The sequence below is a fragment of the Pseudorasbora parva genome, chromosome 7 (assembly GCF_024679245.1).
Source record: "Pseudorasbora parva isolate DD20220531a chromosome 7, ASM2467924v1, whole genome shotgun sequence".
Classification (NCBI taxonomy): Eukaryota; Metazoa; Chordata; class Actinopteri; order Cypriniformes; family Gobionidae; genus Pseudorasbora; species Pseudorasbora parva.
In genome coordinates this window covers 20,988,944-21,010,767 of record NC_090178.1, presented here as the reverse complement: position 1 = coordinate 21,010,767, position 21,824 = coordinate 20,988,944, and the positions used below count along the sequence as shown (strand labels likewise).

The window sequence follows — 21,824 nt, the reverse complement described above, 5'->3', positions numbered from 1 at the left end:
AACTGATGTACTTGTGTGTGCGTCTTTGAAAACGCGTTCGAGAGCACTGACCCTTTACGCTTTCCATAGTTAGCAAGCTGGTGTCATGTCAGCTCCCTTGTTGAACGCGTGGTAGCGGTTATCGCTTATTTACCTCTTTGCTGTATGTCCGAGCGTAAAATTATTGCTAGTATTTTGTTAGATTTACAGTTCTTTGAAAGATTGAACAATTACTCAGAATTAACAGCTTTTATATAGCGTAATCTGTTTTACTAACTGCTTCACATTTTCAGATTCTGAGGAATTATTCTGGAAATGTCAGAAACGGCCAAAGAAAAGAGTACAGGTCTAAAATTCGCGGAGGAGCAGCTTCTGCGACACGGATGGGAAAAAGGTGAATGCAGAACAGATTTTAGGGGTTCAAGTTAGTTGGCAATGGCATATCCATGTAATGACACGTGACTGTTGTATTGTAGGAAAGGGTCTGGGAAGATCAGAGAATGGCATCTCGGAGGCTATTAAAGTCAAAATTAAATGTGGTAAAGGAGGGGTGAGTGAGAATTATTGTTTTTTGATAATTACAATGTATAAAGGATTGTGGGTAGTTGACATGGCTATGAAGTTTATCGTAAAAGTTTACCAAAGAGTTTGATACGTGATTTTATATATATTTATATGCGCGCGTGTGTGTGTAATGGTTTACAATCCTAACCCACCCTTTAGCTTTTGCAGTTTTCATAAGTTTTTATTTTATTTATTTTTTTATATACATTATGAGAATATAATATTGTCTAAAAATAATGATACAGTTGTTAAAATCGACGTTTATAATAATTATACAGGAATTAGACACGCTTTAAAAAACAGCTGTAGATAAAGCATATCATACTGCAGGTCATGTTAACTACCCTTCTCGTTTTAGGTTATCTTTTAAAATTCTCCAGCTGTTGTAGCTCTCGTGTAATTTCTCTTCAGATGGGCCATAAGGAAGGTGAGCAGTTCAGTTTCCACTGGTGGGACCATGTTTTTAACAAAGCCTCATCCAGTCTGATTGTGGAAACAGGGCAGGTAAGTAATATATAAAACATGAAATACATAAAGCAGTAGCAAAGCAAACAGGGTTTTGTGTGAATGAGGGCGTGTTGGTTTGTGATGTCATTGTGCTTTAGAGTGGTGTGGTGGTGAAAAAGTCAGATAACAGCATTGATGGATTGATCTCTGCCAAGAAGCCACGCAAGGCTCAGCAAGCCAAGTCCATGCTCTATGGATCTTTTGTCAAGGTACAAAACCATAAATGGCACACATAATCAATAAAAAGAAATACCACAAGCATTTATGGAGCGATAATTGAGTATTTGGAGTGTGCACTTGTTTTAAAATCTTCTTTCTCCTTTCTCAGTCAGCTACGCTGCTCTCAGGTGAGTTGCAGTCAGAGAAGACCTCCAATTCAGATGACAGCAGCTGTTCTGAAGATGAAGACCAGAAACTGGACCTTTCCAGCACTACAAAGTATGTGAAGTGTGATACTTTTGCATTGCGATAAGGACAAAAAAAAAAAAATCTTGACACCCCCCCCCCCCCCCATTTAGATTTTAATCACGATTTTGTCACGAACAGACATGCTTTACAGTTATAAATGCATTATGTGTGAATTTGAAACATATTTCCAAAGGAATCCAATTAAAACTGTATCGAAAACTTAACACATCTCCAGAACAGACAAGTGACCTAAATAAATAAATAAAATATATAAATATATTTATTAATGAGACTAAATGATCTTAGAAGTGCTTCGGTCGCTCTCTCATATTGCAGTCTTTGAATTTGAAATGAGCTGCTGAATAAAATGCATCATTAAACTTTTGCTTTCGTTACTGTGAACTGTTAAATAAGCATATACCGCAGGAATTGAAGATCGGAATTAAGACAACCTGCATGTTTTTTATTTTATTTGTTTAGATTGTTTAGCTCGTTTCGTTTGCGAGTGCCATTGTGAGGAGTATCAGCCTGCCTCGGCTCATCAAAAATGCCTTTTACTGTGGTGGTAATAGTAGCCTAGGCTAAATGAACAAATGAACTAACATTGTGATGCTTGAAGTGTTTTATATCAATGGATTTTTTTATAGGCAAGACAAGAGTTGATTTTAGAGGCTAAATTGAATAAACATGTGATTAGCCTACTCACTGTTTTGTCTGCTTCGTCGTCACTTAAAAAAAAATCTAAACTTTAATTTAACAAACAATAAATTGCTCTAAACATTTTTCTAAATTAACTTAATAAAGAAACGAAACAAAATATAACTACTTTGACAATAAAAACAAAACTGGACTATTTTTAATGGCTGCAAAAATATAAAAAAAACAAAAAAACAAGGGCTCAGACTTGGGCTGAAAATTTTGATAAGCTGTTGGACATGGGCCGGGCTAACGCCTAGATATGAGGCCCATGCAGGGCTCTAATCCCGCCCCCTCTCAGAAAATACATAAATCTGAAATTACTGAGCTATGAGTTTAAAAGTAGCCTATTAAAATTGTACAATGGCATTGCAACGTGGGATATTGGGCATTTTGTCCCGCGTCAGGAAAGGGGTTAAAAGGGCTAAAAGGCGCCGTTGGTGGCCCAAAACAGAAGATTAGCTTACTTATTTTTAGCTTTCTTCGTGCTGTGTAGAAATCATATTAAATCAGCCATCCCAGGGTTGAGACGGTTTAATTCTCACCTCTATGACTTGACCTGCAGAGCCGAATGTGCGCTCACTGGCTGCATTTATGCTGGAACGCAGAGGATCCTCCTTATCAATGGATTTTTATAGTAAATTGTGTCTAGTAGGCTACTATATATATAACAAAGGTTTAACTTTAAATGCCCCCACCGACCGTGACCCGAATATCATTACAAATATTTTTGGATGACTCGTTACCGTGGGTGACCGCAGGCACCTGCTCATTTTGGATCAACCTGTGCACTGATTAATGTAGGTAATCAAAACAACAAAACAACAACAAAAAAAGACTACAGACTAAAGTGTACAAAATTTGTAAGTTTGTATATCCCAGCACCGCAATAGCCATTATTTTTAATGGAAGGATAGGTATGTTATCCACGCATTCATTCAAATTAAAAGAACAAAATGTTTGCAAAGGTTTTTTTGTTTTGTTATTTTGTCTTTGAATTTCGTTTTTTAGAAATATGAACTGCATTTAGAAACAAAATAAATTATTGAAATGACGACAGCGTTTGGAGTGAGAGCATGTAAAATAATACGTTCTCTGAATCAACGGCCTTTGTGAGTGTACACAAATAAAAGTAGACAGTTTATGGTTTATAATTACGTCTTGCACATATCTGTATGGCTAAAAATGCCTATTGTATTGTGAGTTAGGCTGCCATAAAGGACAATGTCCATCAGAATGTGTTACCGTGGGTTAAAGAAAAAGTAGCCTATTCATTGTTGTTTTTTTTGTTATTCTCTTCTTAGGCAACAGAAACAGAAAAAGGTTAAGGAGAAAATGTTTTTATTGCAATACTCTTTCTTTATTTTACTTAAAAGACTTGAAAACCCTTTCTTAAACTTAAAACTTTACCTAAAAAAACCTTGTACACATTCCCAGTGTATTGTATAATATAAAAGAAATAAATATATATAAAGATTTACAGTGGCAGCTCAGATGTACAGTAGCATTTAAGTATGAAATTGAATGAATAAATGTAGGCTTAAATTAAAACAACATAGTCTTCAATATACAACATTTATTAAAAGCTACTGTATTAAAGGTCTTTTTTTTTTATTAACATCGGAGAGAAATGGAAAAAATTAATTAAATGCAAACCTGAAAAAAAACGCAATTCACCAGCGTGTATTGAACCGTGAATGCCGTACCGAACGGTTCAATATTATATTGAGTATTGTGACATCCCTAGTACTCAGCTAATCAACAAAAGAGGTGTGTATATATACGCAGCTGTCTTACCTCCATTTTGTTGACTCTGGGTTCGGGCCGAAGTCCGAGCTAGAAGCTCGTGAATTAGGCTTTGTTTAAATATTTGCCTATAATATTTTTTTTATTTCATATGTTGATATGTTATGCCCGTTCCATTCTCGTGCTCAATTTAGGCACGCTGCATTCTGATTGGTTCGGATAGTATACTGGGAGGTTGGGAACAGGAGCGTGGAAAAATCGTGCTATGAAACGATTTAGAAATCGTGCATGCTCAAATCGCGATTTTATTATGATTTCGATTAATCGCACAGCCCTAGCATTAAGTACTGTAATTTCTGTTATACAGTATATATTATCATTATATAATATTCTGCACTAAGAATACACTTTCAGATGTTTCTGTATGTGGCACTTAGAGGCACTAAAGAACCTTTGGTAAAACTCTATAATAAGGTTGCATTAGTTAACAGGAACGAATCATGAACGACACCTCTGTTTAGCATTAGTTAATCTTTGTTAATGTTAGTTCATAAAATTCCAGCTGTTCAGGGTTTGTTAATGTTAGTTCTCAATGCATTAACTAATGTTAACAAGATTTTAATAAAGCATTAGTAAATGTTGAAATTCTTCTTCTTCTTTTGGCTGTTCAGGGGTCACCACAGCGAATCATGTTAAAATTAACAAATTAATTAATCTAATGTTGAAATTAACAAAGATGAATAAATGCTTTATAAGTTCAGTTCATTTTTAGTTCATGTTAACTAATGTAGTAACTAATGTTAGCTAATGAACCTTATTGTAAAGTATTACCAAACCTTTTAAAATGTCCCACAATGGTATTGGTTATATTTCAAGATCAATTATGCTTTCAGCCAGCTCAACGGTCTTATTTTTTGTCTGTTTGTTTTAAGGCTATCTGATGCAGATCTGCTAAATGCTTGTGGCGGACGAACGGCACACAAGTAAGCTCAGATCTCCTAAAATTTACACTGTGATGCATCCAAATCCACAGTATCTTTACAATAATTCATGTTAGTCAAACTGATGTAAATAATACTACAAGAGCATTTTCTATAATTTATTTGACCATGACCCGCAAGTCATATGAAGAATCAGAGACAGTGTAACATTGTCAGTATATATATATATATATATTTTTAGCTTTCTTCTAAAATGTATATGTATATGTATATATATGTATATGTGTGTGTGTATATATGTGTATAATGTTTTTTTTAAATTGAGTAATTTTAGTATTTCATGTTTAGGTTTTTCATCTAATATTTATATTTTATTTTAATTATAAAAAAGTATTTTTAATAGATTTAGGGTTAGTTAATAATAACACTGTCAGATATGTTGGTTTCTTACATATGTTAAAGCTGCACAATTCTGGATGAATTGAGAATCAGGTTTTTGTTGTCGTTTCAAACAAAGATCACATTTCAGAAAAAACTACTAAATAAAACATGTAATTTACTAGATGTTCTGACACAATTTAAATTTCTGTAGCCTATTTAAAAATGTTTAATTTTAATCCTAATGATTTATAAAAAATGAAATAAAATGATTCAATGATTCTCATAAATTATTCACTTGTTTCATGAACAAATCTCTTGAACGAATGATTCAACGACTAATACATTTTTGCCGGTCACAGTACAAACTGTCGCAAGAAAAAGATTTTAATTTTCTGGTTAAAGATATAATGGACACAGTCGAATCGTTATCATTTAGGAATGAGATCGCGTGGGTGTTTGAACTGAGATTGCGAACTTTTAACGATTAATCATACAGCTCTAATATATGTTTGTTTCTGTGAATAGAGGAGCCAGACATGGACTCACTATGAGCGCCAAACTGGCTCGGCTTGAGCAGCAGGAGCAGGAGTTCATGAACAAGTATGGTAAGAAGAACCACACTGCAGAAACATCCACAAGCACCACAGATTGTCTAGACCCTGCGGGACATCCAGACATTAAAGAGAAAACAAAACGCAAGAAATCAAAAAGGCAGGAGGGATCCTCGGAGAATAACATCCATGAAGATATGACGACAACACAGGTCTTTAATATTGAGGATGGTAAACTTAAGAAGAGGAAAAACTCTAACGTTGTGTCTGTCAACGATGATATGGTCACAGGTGTTGAGCCAAAGAAGAAGAAAAAGAAAAATCGCAAAGAAAAAGCTCCTGAAGATGGTCTTAATGGAGAAAGCAGCATAGAGGCAAATGAAGCACTCACACACACATCAGAGGAACGAGACGCGCAACTGCTGATGAATGACAGCATTGAGAAGAAGAAGAAAAAGAAGAAACGATCCAAGGTGGTTGCTGAGACAGCTGACACAGATGAGATTAGTGAGGATTCAACAGATGCGCACTGCAAACAACCACAGGAGGGCAGTATTGAGTGTCAACAAACCTCTGACAATGTTTCCAAGAAGAAAAAGAAATCGGTCATGAAGAACTCAACTAGTGTGATGACAGTGACGGAGGACACTAGCAACGAAAAACAGATAATAGATAAACAAACAGAAGGACTGGAGAAAAACAGGAAGAGGAACAAGAAAAAGAAACGAAGCAAAAAGGAGCAGGAGGCTGTAGAAAATGTTCAGTTTGAGGAGTCCATGCCAAAGAAAAAAAAGAGCAAAGAGTGAATGCACATGGTGGAAGTTGATGATGACTGCTGAAACACAAGGAGACGGTTCTCCAGCAGCTGTGAAGTGTCAGACTGACCAAACGCAAATGTGTTTGTTACACAGCACTCATATTTATTCTTACAAATCACGGTCAAACTTTTAAGCTTGAGACCAAGAGGCGACATGAAATACGTTTTTTACTGGTCTGATTTGTTAAACATTGGTGTAATGCATATTACATATTCACAGTGATTTATATATGAATTGTTTTAAAAATATCGTGGCATGATCTGTGTGGATGTGTGGAGATCTGTCTGTTTTTGACGGACATGAAGGGTGCAATAAGACTTCCCCATTTAATCCAGCTGTGAGACCTGTGTGTCAGTACCTTGAAACATCGCTAACAAATCAGTATGAACTGGAAAATAAAATGATTTTAGAGTTGTCTTTTGAGTTCATGAGTGTTCATGTTTAAGGGTCATTGTGATTTCGTTGGGCTTGAAGGAAGTTTGGCCATGTTAAAGCTTCCATTTTGCAGATCCATCTGTTTTTCGAGTTACAATGTTCTGATTTCCAGCTTCTCAGTGGGATTTTGCTGGGCATTGACATACCACAGTACCTGTATCCTTTGTAGGGACCTTCGACCCAGAATCTGAAAGGAAAATATTAAAAATATATATAATTTATTTGTTTTATGATTTATCAAAAGGAAAAAAAATATATATATAATCTGAAAATTCAAAGTTTTTTAATTACTCTTCTGTTGCCTTATTTTTTGAAACTCACCCTGTCTCAAGCTGAGTGCCATTGCTCCAAACCCAGGTGTTTGCTGAATTTTCAAAGAGGCCAATCCAGTACCCGTGATATTTATCATAATAGAATTCACTGTGCTGATTGATGAATTCCTGAATGTGCATAATACAATGACAACATAAATACAATGTCATATAGAAGTCCTTTACACTCTTTTTCAGTGTAAACAGGACTTGCCATCTGTTGATCACAACAGTGATGCTTAACTTCTGCATTTAAGAACTTCTACAAATGCCTAATCTACATGTTTATAGTATATACTTTGGTGAACTCTTCAGAAAAAAAGATTGTTTACAGTTCTTTGAAGAATGTTCAAGTTTGATTTGTTAGCTGTGGAAAGGGTGCACAACATCTGAAAAACTTTCTTCAGTCTGATTGTAGGTTAAGTATTGGAACATTCTTCTGTATTTTCATACCTGTTCGCGCACGCTGTCTATTATGGCCAGCTGAGCTCCATATTTCTTACAGTATTCTTGACTCTCTGTCCACGTATTCCAGGATTGTCCTGTATGGAAATAGTAACAGCTGGAGCCATTTTGAATCCAGTTCTGAGGGCAGGACGTACACCTGATCCCTGTGATAAAGAATAGCTCCGATTAGCTGGATAAAACAAGCAAATAATAAAAATGACACTTCAGGCTCCAGATTCAGCTTACAATTCCCAGTGGACTGACAGTAGTTCTCCACATAAAAGATGCTTTTATGAAGTATGAAATCCAGTGTGCTGTTCATCTGTTGACCCTGTGTTAGCAGCCTTGCTCTCTCTTGCTCCAGCACTTCTTTGTCTGCCAGTAACTGCAGGTTGGCGGCTGTCTCTTTATTGTACTGGGCCTATATGAAGAGATTTCCTCTGGTTAACATATGCTTCATGATATACTTAGATGTGGGCAAATATTGAATATTGAAGTGTTTTATGTTGTTTCAGGTTTTTCTCTCACCAGAATATTGTTGTGTTTAGACATGTGAATGTAGTCTGTAAAGTGGATGAAGAAAAAAGGCAAACTGTTAGTTACATTGTACCGTATTTGAAAATTTTTCACCTGCAATGCAATCGTTTTTTTTTTTAGTATCGATATACTATATTATAGTAGTCATGAGTTTAGACAGGCATAGTTCTTATTTAATTATAATTTACACCATCAGCTCATTGACCTAATCAGTTTGTAAGAAAGCATGAAATTATGCAACAGCAGGACATACGAGAAAGTTTCATGTGTTAAACTCCTACATTTCACTTTTCTTAGTCTTGACACATTTGTAATTTACTGCTGGGTATTTTTGAGGTTACAAAAGACTCAATGACTTCTTTAATTTCTAGCTCTAAACACATACTTAAACCTGCTAATCAAGGTTTTTTACAGAGTTGGAACTAAACTGCTAAAATGTGGACATACAAAAGTCGGTTTGAATGTTTTTTTTTTGTGGTATTGTGTCTATAAATGAGATTACACAAATGCTTACGGAAAATGCTGACAGCTGTTAACGCAGCAAGCAGGAGGAAACATAGTAGCCCCAGAAACACTGCAGGACGTCTATACGCCGGAGAGATTGAGCTGGAAACTCCTTTTTCTGAAAGAGAATGAGAGTTTGAGTCCAAGAGTGAGCATATGACAGTTACACAACCAAATTTGACAACTCAAGACTGAAGTGTGTTGGAGCTGTTTTAAGATTTTAAGATTACATGATGAGTATAACATTCTTTGTACCTTTAGCCAGAGAAGTTTGTGCTCGCAAAAATGATTCTTTTAATGAACACTGTGCAGCTGCAAAAAAAAAAAAAAGGAAAAAGAAAAGATTGTTTAACTCATTTAAAGAAATCAAATAACTGAAGTAATCTTAATGCAAGTGAAATTTTTAAGATATATATATATTGATTTACATAATATACATAATAATAATAATATATAATATTTACATATACTTTATAAATGTAAAAATATTTATATATTCTTAAATTAATTGAAAATTACCATTACACACCTGTTGGTGTGTAGGAAAGAAGATTAAAAAAATAACAAAAAATCTCAAAAGTTCCAGAAAATATATCAGAATAGATAGATATCAGAAACGTTTCGGTCTTATGATCTTCAATAGGCAATGTACACCTGTGTAAAAAAACATTTTTGTATATATACTTGTGTTGTTTTGTGTGTGTGAATGACTTCTAACCTGAAGTCTCAGAGGTTGTGTGTGAAGTTGATTGATTTCTTTTCACCTCTGCATACAATACAGGCTCCTCGTGTGTCACTAATCAGACAAGCATTCATTCATCAGTTCAAATAGTCTGAACATAATGTTTAAAGTGAAATTATATATATATATATATATATATATATATATATATATATATATATATATATAAAACTGAACGTACCTGTAGATTGTCTCTTCTCCTTGTCAAACGGATTGAAGATGACTGTTGAATAGCATAACTCCTCTTCCATTGTATCTGTTCGCCTTCACAATCTACAGAACACTGATCTGGATCAGGACACAGTGCTTTTAGGTGGAACACAGCAGTGTGATATTAAATCTAGTCGGACTGCACAGGACATTCAGAACTTTGAAAGAGCAGAAGTGTTACACGTTTTGTGGTTTGAGTCGTCAGAGGAAGTTTGCACATCACTGCGCGTGAAGGTTTTTTTTTCAGTGACTTTATCCAATATGTTTGAGAATCAAACATTTCAGTGAATATCGGTTTTCGTCATGGACAATGCATTTTACATTTAAAAGGCAATGGATTTTTATCTGGATGTGAATTTTAGTAGTATTTATTTACAATTGAATTATAATTTTTTTGTTTGTTTATAACTCAATAATTAGTAGGCTACATTTACATACTGAAAATATAAAGTTCACATTGTGTTTTAAACTATTAAATACTTATTCCAATTATATCGGGGGGGGGGGGGGGGGGTTACCTTTTTTAATTTTTAAAAAAGGAATTTATTCTGTCAGAAATGTAATGTTAAGGATTTTGCGCATCTTTTGAGTTATATTTAAAGGGGTACTTCAGCGCTGGGAAGATGAACCTGTATTTAAACTGGGTCATCAATGAAGTAGAAATGTGAAATTATTTTTGAATTTGGTGCTTTCTAGACTGAGAAAAGACATAAAAAATGTATTTTTGTCTCATGGTGATGAAAGACTACAATTCCCAGAATGCTTCGCTGCCCTGTGAGACCATTCCCAAAGACACCAACTTGTTTACTGTGACTGAGTTGAAGACACTACAATTAAAAACTGAACGTGTCTGTTAAATATAATGAGTGAGTCACCGCGCGAGTATCACAGCACTGAGCACTAACTGCAGGAGTGAGATTAATGAGCTCTCATGACATGATGAGAGCTGAGGTAATCGCGACTACACTCACGGCATACATTCACAACGCGAGTTCAGTGTGGCGCGTTTCAGTTCATGACTTTGCAAGATTAACTTTCATAGAAATTAATTTGAGAAGTTAAAAGACTTACATTGCTCACCATAGCTCAGTTTAAATGAGTGCCTCCAGCTGCCAGCTGAGCTCTGAGTGTGATCTCCCGTCCCCCATGCGTGGGTTCAAAACATGCGGAAATAGCTCCCTCTGCTGGCTGTAGTCTTTAGCCTTTGGCCAAACATTCCTCCTATGATGGAAATATCGTCAATTTGCGTCATAGGAGGAATTTTTCCAGAAATAAAATGCATAAATCTCTTGTCTCAAGGGGATATGAGGGGGGAAAGCACAATTGAATATACTCCAGGGTTTCTACTGATACAAACCCATACAAAGCCAAAGCAATCGCTGAAGTAACCCTTTAACAAACAATTATTGTTTTGTGCCAAAGCACAATTAGGCAAATATTTGAAGTGTAAAATATCCACCTTGCAAAAAGTTCTTCAAACACATGTAAGTAAGTAGCTTGAACTATTATTTTGAGTAGTAGTTAAACAAGAATACTCTAAACATATTTCTACCAAAAGTTGCTTTGATACCTTATCCTCAAGTGTTTGTACTTTCAAGTAATTGTCCATGTGCATGTTGTCCCAACTTTTCAAAATGAGTAATCTCAAAAAGTTTCACAATGTGTAAGTCCTCAGCAGACACTGCAAAACAAAATGTTTATTAATTAGCTGTCATATGATTCAGACAGATTTCATATTCTTTCATACTAAATATTTGCTGATCATCCCTGTTTAAGATTTGTGTGAGGCATATGCATCTAAAAGCTGTTGGATTTAATTAATAATACACTGTAAAAACACTGTAGCCTATGACAACATATGTTTTTACATTGCTTTGACTCATCAAAAAAATAAATTATAAGTTATACAACACAAGATTAAACACTTTTTAAAGTAAGTTTAATGTAATTTAAAGGAACAGGCTATCTTTTTGTGAATTTAGCTTATTCACTGTATCATCTTAGATAAGCCAACAATACATACCATTTTTATCTCTGTGGATAAAACATTTAAATGACAAAATAAAGCTTACATTTTACTATTTATGTTGTGTTGTGTATAGTTACATTGTGTACGACCATGGAAAATGTAAAGTTCCCATGAGTGCTGCAGCAAAATTATATTCAACACCTGAAGATAGTCCCGAGCACGCTCTTTGTCACAATAGACTGTAAAAAAAAAAAGTCATGTTGGTTATGTTGGTTATGTTTTTCATGCGCTGCATGCGTAGCATGGCACGTACGGCAGCAAGTTTATTATGCAGGAATGAGCTTATCTATAACCAGTCTAGAAAATTGCAACTTTCCATGTACAGTCGGTCTTAATAATACACAACGTAACTACACACCACTATGAAAGTCTGTTTCCGCCACTAAATAAAAAAATAAAAAGAGTAAATGCAACTTTTTATCTCAGAATTCGACAATTTCCCCCCCCCATTCCGAGTTGTAAAGTCAGAATTCTGACTTTATTTTCTCTCAATTGCGAGTTATAAAGTCACAATTCTGAGATATAAACTCGCAATTGTATGAAATAGTCACAATTCTGACTTTATTTCTCAGTCAGAATTGTACATTTATATCACGCAATTGCGAGTTTATTTCTCAGAATTCTGACTTATAACTCGCATTTGTGAGGATAATTATGACTTAATAACTCGCAATTGTTAGAAAAAAAAGTCAGAATTCTGAGATAAGAAGTCGCAATTAGGCCTACTCTTTGTATTTTTTTTATTTAGTGGCGGGAACGGGCTTTCATACATCACAATATGTAGCCTAAATAGGAAAATGTTGGCCTTATTTTGTCACTTATTGAGCAGTATAGGATAGATATGGAGCCCTTTACCTCCAGTCTTTGTGCTAAGCTAGGCTGGTGGGCGTCACACAGAGTTATGGCACACATGGAGATAAAAATGGTATATGGACTTATCTAATTCTGGGGGATAACCTACGGTGAATAAGTCGGCGTGTTCTTTTATGTCGAATTGACATAAACATCCACGTTTATTGTACCTAAATTTAAGGAAGCAACATTTTAAAAGTGTAATATGTTTGACACTAGTTTTAAGAATGCCCGCTTCATGTAGAGACTTTGAAAATAAAATGAGGTTTGTACCCCCTTGAGTTGTTAATGCTAAACAATCTTTAGTTGCCTTGGAAATTATTTTTTTAATCAAAAGAATGTCTGTTAAATGGTGCCCTATAACGATATGTTTTTGGTTAAAAACATATATCTTTCTTTGTGTTCAGGAGAACAAAAAAAAACAAAACAAAAAATCATACAGGTTTAAAACAACGTAAGAGTGATTAAAGATGACAGAATGTTCCTTTTTGGGTGAACTACATTGGTCTGATGTATTGTGATTATCTTGCCACAAGAGGGGGCAGTAAATGAATGCGATAATATGTGAAATACAAGATTTATAGGAATTTTTCTGCAAAATAAAACTTATTATTTACCTTAATGTATTACCTGTACTAAATAGACTGTCTCAATCATCATTCATTTTCATTGTATGGGGAAAAAATGCAAATAATGTTGACTAAGCTTATCAAATTGCTAACATCCCTTTTGTGTGTTCCACAGGGAAAAGAAAGTTGTACTGATTTGAAAGTAATCCAGCAGTGTTAGAGTTAACTCTCCAAATTACATCACTGCTTTTGCACATTCTGTCCATCCACCCCTCCTCCTCAATTCCCTCGCCCTCCCCCTTCTCATTGTCTATGAAAGGAGGGTCTTACCCTCCCCTGTCCATTCAGCCACTGGGCACTGGGACTGTGGTCCAGACCTCACCCTTGAGCCTGTCATTATAATCACTTAGCAGCCACAAAGACCTGCAGCCCTTCACAGCCTCTCTGCACAATTCTAGTGTGACTTAACACTTCATACCACTCTAAGATGGAGCTTTTGGGTTTCCGACAGCCCTTCACCCAGTTTCAGGAGGAAAAGTACCAGATGCTGGAACTGAACCAGCGTCTCGAATCATACTTAGGCCGTGTGAAGCTTCTGGAGGAGGAGAACAAGATACTGCGAGAGGAGATCCACACTCTCAAGAGCAGCAGGGATCCACCAGGCCAACGCAAAGCTCAACAGGAGGCTCTCAGCCAGGCCAGAAAGATGATGGAGGAGGCCTGGAGGAAGAAAGATCATGTGGAGCTGGAAGTGGAGAATTTGATGGATGATATGGAGATAGTGAGTATTCAAAGACAGAAGGTGAAGAACGCAAAGGCTGAAGCACAGAGAAAACTCACCGAGAGCAGGAAGGAGCTGGAAGAGGAGCGTAGGGCTCAGATTTGGCTTAGAGAGAAGGTTGGACAACTTGAGAAAGACCTCTTGCTACAGATGCAAGTCCACCAGGAGAACATGGAAACCTTGCAGGCCTCTCTGAAACAGACAAAGCAAGTCCTAATGGCCCCACAGCACACTCAAACTATCAGCATCCCAGACCTAGAACAGGAGTACAGCCAAAGAGCAGCTCAAGCCTGGCAGGAGGCAACCAACAACTATCAGAGACAAGTTGGACGTCTGGAGGAAAGTCTGAACCTGGCCAAAACGAACATGGCAAAGATTGACCAGGAGAAGAGACAGAAACAGCATCAGGTTCAGCATCTGGCCAAAGAGCTTGAGAGTACGAAGACGAAGAGACAGATGCTAGAGAAACATGTAGTGCAGCAGAGAGAAGAACAAATACGGGAACTTCAACATCTTCAGGTAAGAATAGAAACTTATGGACATTGTTGCTCAACCAGTTAATCATTTAACCTCCCTCAAATAGTTTAAACCTGTATGACTTTCTTACTTCTGTGGAACAACAAATAATATATATTTGATGAATATTTTGTTAGAAAAATAGAAGTCTAAACAGCCACTTTCACTGTATGGAGAAAAAGTAAGGACATTTTTGTCAAAATATCTTATGTGTTCCACTGAAGATAGTCATAGAGGTTGGGACAGCAAAGCCATCTGATTTTTCTTAAATGGTAAAATTGGTAATGGTAATGGTAACTTTAATCAAAGATAAAATTAAAATAAAAAACATCTCATGTTTTTTTTGCAGGCCCAAGTAGATGCACTGGAGTTGGAGAAAGACAGCCTGGGTCAGCAGATAGACAGCCTGATGGTGGACAGACAAAATTTGCTGCAGGTGAAGATGTCTCTTGGACTGGAGGTGGCCACATATAGGTACATGTATATGTCCTTTATATCATTAACACCACCAAAAAAAACAACACCTTCCTTTCAGAAGGTTCTTCAGAACCATCTTTACATGAAATAAAATATGCATGTAGCTTTTGAAAAGTTGCCCCGCTGCCTCACTAATGGGATCCCAGAGTGGATATCCTCTCCTATGGACTGTGGGATTTGTAGTTTATGGAGCCCCAACTAATTTGATCATGCATCAGTGGCTCTAAAAAGCATTTCAGGCACCCTGAGAGGGGTACCTTTAGATCAGTCAATCCGAATAGACCCTTTCCATTTCCCACCCGGCACTGACCCTGATCCATCTGCTTGGAGGAGGGGCAGGCAAGCAGGGGGGTGGGCAATTCATTCAAAACATCCTTCGGATCTGCACGATTTATGTCTGTTGAGGGCGGACAAATAAATTTTGACAAGGCATTTTAGCTGTTGCTCATTTCATGGTCCTCCATTTCATGAAGGTCCATCACATGCACAGATACTTAGGAAGAATGGGGATGGGCTTTAAATGTGTATGTAGTTAGAAATGTGTGCAGAGACTTTTTTGTGTGTGTGTGTGTGTGTGTGTATATTATTACAATATTTTGTGCATATGTCCTAAAGAAAGTGATGCTTGTTATAAAATATGAATACATTTAAGATCCACATTTGTTTGATGTGTTTGTTGTTTAAAATACATGCATTTAGCAGGATCACCTGTTACACTATCAGTGTGCTTTACATTTGTAATTTCCAACCCTGTCAGTTGTTTAATGCTAAGTGCAGGAGGCAAATTAATTGAAGCTGGACTGAATCCTGCGGATGGGCTGACAATGACGAATCTGACATACTATTTGCATAACAACAGAACAAGGCACAGGACTGCAGCTCAAGAATGTGACTCCATCTCATTTAGCCCACCCCTCACATTAAAGAAAGTGCTGTGATGATAACTGTTCTGTTGCTTCTTTCCAGAGCTTTGCTGGACAGCGAGGGCCTGAGAATCGACAGACCGAGAGCAAACAAAACCAACACTGCTTTCTTTTTAGGTAACCTTTTGCTAATAAATACTTATTTTTTCACATTTAATTTATTTGTTATTTTTTAATAAGGGCTGTTTGAGCAATGGTCAAGTGAAATAAAATAATTTAAAAATATATACTATACTACAGTGAACTAAATTTTGGATTTGAACAGATCCCCTTTCTCTAAATATTGCTGTGCTCTGGGCTGGTTAAATGATTAGTGCTGATTGCATGGTGAGGTATCTGTCTAAGCCTGTAAAACTAGCTTCCTGTGCTAGTCCCTTAGGTCACTGTAACAGATGGCTCCACTTTCCAGTAATGCAGGCCTGGAAAAGCATAATGAAGATCAATACCTCTCCATTACGACCCGCTCACAGTTCAGAACTAGTGTGTATTCTGATAACTCCCCTGAGTGTCAGATCAAGGGTCTGTGTCTGTTTCATACTATCTCCATCTATCTCTGTAGCCTGGAGCTTCATCTATTCCAGTGAACGACATTTGTTCCAGTATCATTGTTAAGGGATGGGACATTATAGGGGCATGAGTGTATTTCTGCTCGTATTTGATGAATGGATATTAATTCTCAGTGTGCTACGACTACAGATTTATGACTAAAATAATTCTGTGACAGTGCATCCTTTAATAAATTAATATTATTAAATAATATTGTAACACTTTACAATAAGGTTTCATTAGCTAACATTAATTAATTATTATTTAACATGACCTAGCCATGAGCAATACATTTGTTACTGTAAATGCTATATAAGTGCAGTTCATTATTAGTTCATGTAGTTAACTAATGTTAACTAATGAACCTTATAGTAAAGTGTTACCAATAATATTAACAGATACAATTGTACTGAAATGTTGAAATTAACATTAAGATTAAGATGTGTTTTAAAGGTATTTTTCATTGTTAGCTCATGTTAAACAATGCAGTTAAGTAATGTTAACAAATGGAACCTTATTTTTATAAATTGTAATGATTTAAAACATGAAGGACATTTGGGATTCAGAAAAAAGATGTGATCTGTCAAAGGTAGACTTAATCAAATAGCCTTCTTACAGAGCATGTTCCCTGTCTGTGTGACAAAGCCTGTCTCACCAGCATCTTGTTTCTTATTACAGATGCACTCTCAAAGCCCATTGGGACCCACCAAACCTTACAGACCAATGCTGCTTCCTGCCATTTCAGCAATACTGTGTCTACAAGTCACAGATCAATCACCTCCTCTCGTACTCTGCTGACCAGTGCGACTCCATCATGGACCCCGACACAAAGGACTCCACAGAGAATACCAACCAAAACCTCAGTGCCGGAAAAGACAGGGGTTCATATCTTAGAGGAGACTAAGACAGCTGCTGAGGAGTCTGTGGATCGTTTACAGCAAGAGAAAGTCTATGAAGTCATGGCTGTCGCATCAACTCTTCCCAAAATAGCTGCAGAACCAGAACCACAGCTCAAAACAGAAGATATCGAGGTGGAGGACGAACCAAAGCAGTTCCAGAAAGCTCAGATGGTTGAATCTGCATTGATAAGTGTGTCAGTAGACCAACCAAGTAGCCTGTCCCAAACTCCAGAGACAGAAAGCTGGGATGGTCCATTCACAGATCCTGCAGGAGTTTCAGAAGAAGGAAAGGATGAGGACACTGAGGTGTCTGTCGAAATGGCCCGGATCTCACACGCACCCAAGGTTGCTTGGGAAGAAAATAAAACAATGGCAGAGGATGAAAAAGATGATGCCTCTGAGATGGATGTAAGATTAGAGAACATCAGTGAAAGCCATACAGTTGCACATGGAGATACAGAAAATGATAATGATGCATTAACATCCAGCCATAACAGTCAAAACACAAATATAATGGCTTCATCCTTCCTCGAGCAAGGAGCTTTAGGTGATTTTGAATATAAGGTAGATGCAAATGAAGATCTGATGAAGGTAGATGAACAGGACATTGTGAGCAATAATAGTGAGGAGGTGACAGAGCTACTGAACAGTGAAACTGAGGCAGAGATTGATTCAATCAATGAGTGGGAAAGACAGGAAGAAATTGAACTAGAGAATGTGATGAGCACTGAGTTTAAGGTGGAGGAAGAGGGTGAAATGAGCATTGACACTGACATGAAGGATGAAACCGAAGATGAAAATGTGACTGAAAGAAAAGAAGAGATGGAAGTTATTGAGAAAGACATTTCTGTACAGGATGGAAGTGTAGATTCCCACAAGAACGTTGATCATCAGGAGAGTATAGATAAGACTGTACCACCAGCTGAGGCCTATTCAGTTCAGACAGTAAATGAAAGCCGTCCTTTACTTGAGGAATCTGAGGGAGAAGAAGAGAACCAAGGAGATGAATATGACTCCCCAAACATATCAACCTCATGGAGAACTGATCCTGGTGAGTGTGACAGCTACAGTCAGGAGAACACGCTTGCAGACACTCGGCCCTTGATCCATTATAAGAGTGATGGAGAAACAGAAGGGAACGTTCAAGCCTCACATCTCATTGGTGAGACCAGCGACAGCGAGGATGAGAAAGAAAGAGTGGATGGAGGCCATTGGAATGAGAGTGCCTCCAAACGCTTCAACACTATGGAGGATCTCTCCGAAGAACCAGACATGGATGTCATTGGAGAGATGATGACAGAAGACATTGTTTCTAAAGAAGCTCTAGATAATGATAGTGGCTCTGGAGTCCAAGAGAGTTTAAATGTGGAGAAAGAAATTACAAAATTTGATGTCAGGGGAAACCTGATAGAAGATACTGATGATGATATGCGAGAAATGAGGAGACACGAAGATCATGATGTCAAGGTTTATGAGCAAAATGAGAATCCACAACTGACTGAAAACCAGCATATACATGCCGAACAGCTTGAGGATGAAACAGTCCATTCATATGAAAGTCAAGAACATGTCAACATGGACCATCCATCCTCATTTTCCGAAACATCTCAGCAAAAACAGTTTGAAAGCTCCTTTGAAACTTCACCAACTCTGACCATGTTCCAAGATGCAGCTACAACCAAAGAACCAGACAATCTTCTGGATGTTTCCATGCTTACCAACATGGATCTGATCGACAGTCATTCTTTGAAAAGCGAGATAAACAGTCAGTCAAATATCATGACATCAGACCTGCCCAACTCTGACCAGGAAGAGTGCAATAGCTCAGATGATGATTCTCCAAATGCCAGCCAGTGCTTTCAGAATACAAGTCTTTTAGCAGCAGCTACTCATACTGAGCAGCCATTAACCTTTACTAATGGAGTCTTCAAAGCTGATTCTGTCTCTGACAACAACAATGTGCCTGAAGAAGTGCTCAATAAGGAGAAGAGATCGGAAGAAGTTAAAACCTCTCAGATTTCTTACTCAGAGAATTCAAGCATCTGGGGCAAAAGTATTCCAGATGCAGCTACTATGGATGAAAATTCAGGCATTTCCCCAGTGAATGACACTGAGAATTTGGGAAGTCCAAAGAAATTGCCTAGTGTAGCAGAAAATATCTTTGGTAAATTTGAAGAACATCTTGAAAGCACAGTGGAGAGCTTTTCTGAAAAAGTGATGACTGTGATGGACTTTGAGAGCAACAATTCAGGAGAGGAGGAGGAATTTCAGTCAAAGGAAAAGAAAAGTGAGATTCATAGCTTTTTCAGTGCTAGTTTGAAGGAAGATTTATGGAGCAAAGGGAAAGTGGAGATGGCAGCTACCTTTGACCCTGCCAAGACTGAAGACTTAAACCAGGCCGTGGCCTTTGAAGAGGAGTGGAAGGTTATGGAGGAAATGCCAGCAGCAAATGGAAATCCTAAAGAAGAGATGGACATCCTCAAAGGCCAAGAGGAGAAACATAAAGGTGAACAGCCAACGCACGGCGAGATGGTCCCGTCTGATGACTCTGTTGATGAAGGGGATTCCTGGTCCTCTGGTGATGAGTAACAGCATTGTCCAATGATGTTTTAGACCATGTAAGACTAAACCAAAAACATAAAGTAGTGATGTCAAATGAACAGCAACATTAAACACAAAGTGCTCAAAAAAACACCTGCATACGTTGACAGAAATTAAACTAGGCAAAATTGCAGAGTGTGTTATGGTACGATGTGATTTCTGTAATGTGAGTCAACAGCCTGGCATAATGTGGCAGCTGTTATCTCAGGATAAGAAGGCGTTTTACATGACAGCCGCGGGCAGAAAGGATTCTTAAATACTTACTATGAAGCCTTACTTTATGTTTGATGTTTCTATACTAATCAAATCAGCTATCTAGCTATCATTATTAACAAATAACTAATATCATTTTGTGAATTTGCACTATTACAATGGAAAAACAATATGGATTAAAACTTGTTTAAAATGCTGAAAAAAGATCAAATAAAAAGTACAAAAGAGAATACTGAGTTGGTGTTTTCTTTTTATCTTTTTTATCAGTAATTTCATGAACATGAAATTGTAGGCCTGGTGTTTCACAGACAGGGTTTAGATTAAGCCTGGATTATGCCTTAGTTCAAGTAGCCATGCATACAAAACACACACACACACACACACACACAAAAACTACTGGTGTACATCTTGAGACAAAACAATGGCACGGATTTGTCATTGCAAAGTTGCGTTCAGTTAAAAAAGCTCAAAGATACATTTTAGTCTGGCCTTAAGCCTTGTCTGTAAAACTGAGGGTAAAAGTTCTACGTTTTATTTCTCCAACCATTTCATTTTCATTCTATCAGAACTCTTAGTTCAACAGGCAAAATCCACTCATTATGACAGCGAATCACACTCTGATTTGGAGCCTAGCTCTGGTAACCACGCAGTACGGATCTGAGAGAAAGAGGCCACACTGAAGGAATAAAAGAATAAGGAACAATGAATAATAGATGACATCACCGCCTCTTTTCACTTTTTTATGCATGCTGGCTCTCTGGTGCCATTGATGGGGGTGTCATAGGACAAAGGCAGCTATACTGGAGGAACATGGCTGCACTTGACAGCCAACACCTTAAAAAAAACTATGGATATCCTGTAGCCTTTGCACTAAAATACAAAAAATCTAATTCTCTAAAAGGTTCAACGTCCTATTTTTGGTCCAAATCAAACAGCTAATCAGATGACCCACACATACAGTACAAATACTCAAAGCAGGATTAACAGGGTCTTTTGAGACTTAAAGCAAAAGTGAGGCAGGGCAGCAGCCGGGTGGTCAGATGCTTCAACACCTGCTTCCTGTGTAAGTGGACACACAATCACGCCTGATGCAACAGCATGCAACTCTATTACCAGCCCATTGAACTTAACTTAAGATCTGATCCTGTTGCAATGACAGAGGTTATTTCAATCTGATCCCGACCTCATTCACAAATGTCAGTGTAAGAGCTATTTGAGTGGAATGACCACCGAATCCCGAGACCACGGTGCTAGAAATAAATCTCAATAAACCCGAAATGTATTCAGAGGCAGACATTCAGCTCTCTCTGCCCCCTTTTACCATCTGCCCTTGTTATTGATTGCTATTGATTATCAATGTCAGATACTGATTGAGTGACTGATTGTTTTAAAAATTAGACAGGACCCAACATTCATTGTCTTTTTTTAACTTTCACATTCTAATGTGTGACAAACCAGCTAAAGTGATCAAATCATTGATAACGCGTAATGTTTATGCTGTTGCATTGTTCTCGAAAATGTCACTTCCTGGAGATTGAGGTCATTAAAGAACTTTTATGTCAAGAAAGGGATATTACAAAATAGGATGACAAGTGATATTGAGGACACAGGAAATGACACCAATTACAGCTTAAAAAAAAC

The 21,824-nt window shown here is 37.2% G+C and overlaps 3 protein-coding genes across 4 annotated transcripts; 2 read left to right on the top strand and 1 right to left on the bottom strand.

Moving 5' to 3' along the window:
* Nucleotides 1-36: 36 nt before the first annotated feature.
* Nucleotides 37-7,007, top strand: gpatch4 (G patch domain containing 4). Of its 2 annotated transcripts, XM_067448541.1 has the most exons (8): nt 37-142; nt 273-373; nt 456-529; nt 955-1,047; nt 1,149-1,259; nt 1,379-1,488; nt 4,833-4,883; nt 5,748-7,007. In XM_067448541.1, the coding sequence occupies exons 2-8, from the start codon at nt 295-297 to the stop codon at nt 6,577-6,579; spliced, it is 1,350 nt and encodes a 449-aa protein (XP_067304642.1). In that variant the 5' UTR covers nt 37-142; nt 273-294; the 3' UTR covers nt 6,580-7,007. The 2 variants fall into 2 exon arrangements, with proteins under 2 accessions (XP_067304642.1, XP_067304643.1); XM_067448542.1 differs by lacking the exon at nt 37-142 and having other exon boundaries at nt 153-373.
* Nucleotides 7,008-7,027: 20 nt separating this feature from the next.
* On the bottom strand, nt 7,028-9,888 carry LOC137082945 (C-type lectin domain family 4 member A). The gene is made up of 9 exons (XM_067448543.1): nt 9,749-9,888; nt 9,544-9,621; nt 9,081-9,137; nt 8,836-8,943; nt 8,313-8,347; nt 8,031-8,205; nt 7,791-7,948; nt 7,348-7,466; nt 7,028-7,213 (listed from the first exon to the last, which is right to left on the bottom strand). The coding sequence occupies exons 1-9, from the start codon at nt 9,816-9,818 to the stop codon at nt 7,033-7,035; spliced, it is 981 nt and encodes a 326-aa protein (XP_067304644.1). The 5' UTR covers nt 9,819-9,888; the 3' UTR covers nt 7,028-7,032.
* Nucleotides 9,889-13,371: 3,483 nt separating this feature from the next.
* Nucleotides 13,372-20,413, top strand: nes (nestin). The gene is made up of 4 exons (XM_067448538.1): nt 13,372-14,527; nt 14,874-14,998; nt 15,968-16,041; nt 17,149-20,413. The coding sequence occupies exons 1-4, from the start codon at nt 13,715-13,717 to the stop codon at nt 19,956-19,958; spliced, it is 3,822 nt and encodes a 1,273-aa protein (XP_067304639.1). The 5' UTR covers nt 13,372-13,714; the 3' UTR covers nt 19,959-20,413.
* The last annotated feature ends 1,411 nt before the right edge of the window (nt 20,414-21,824 follow it).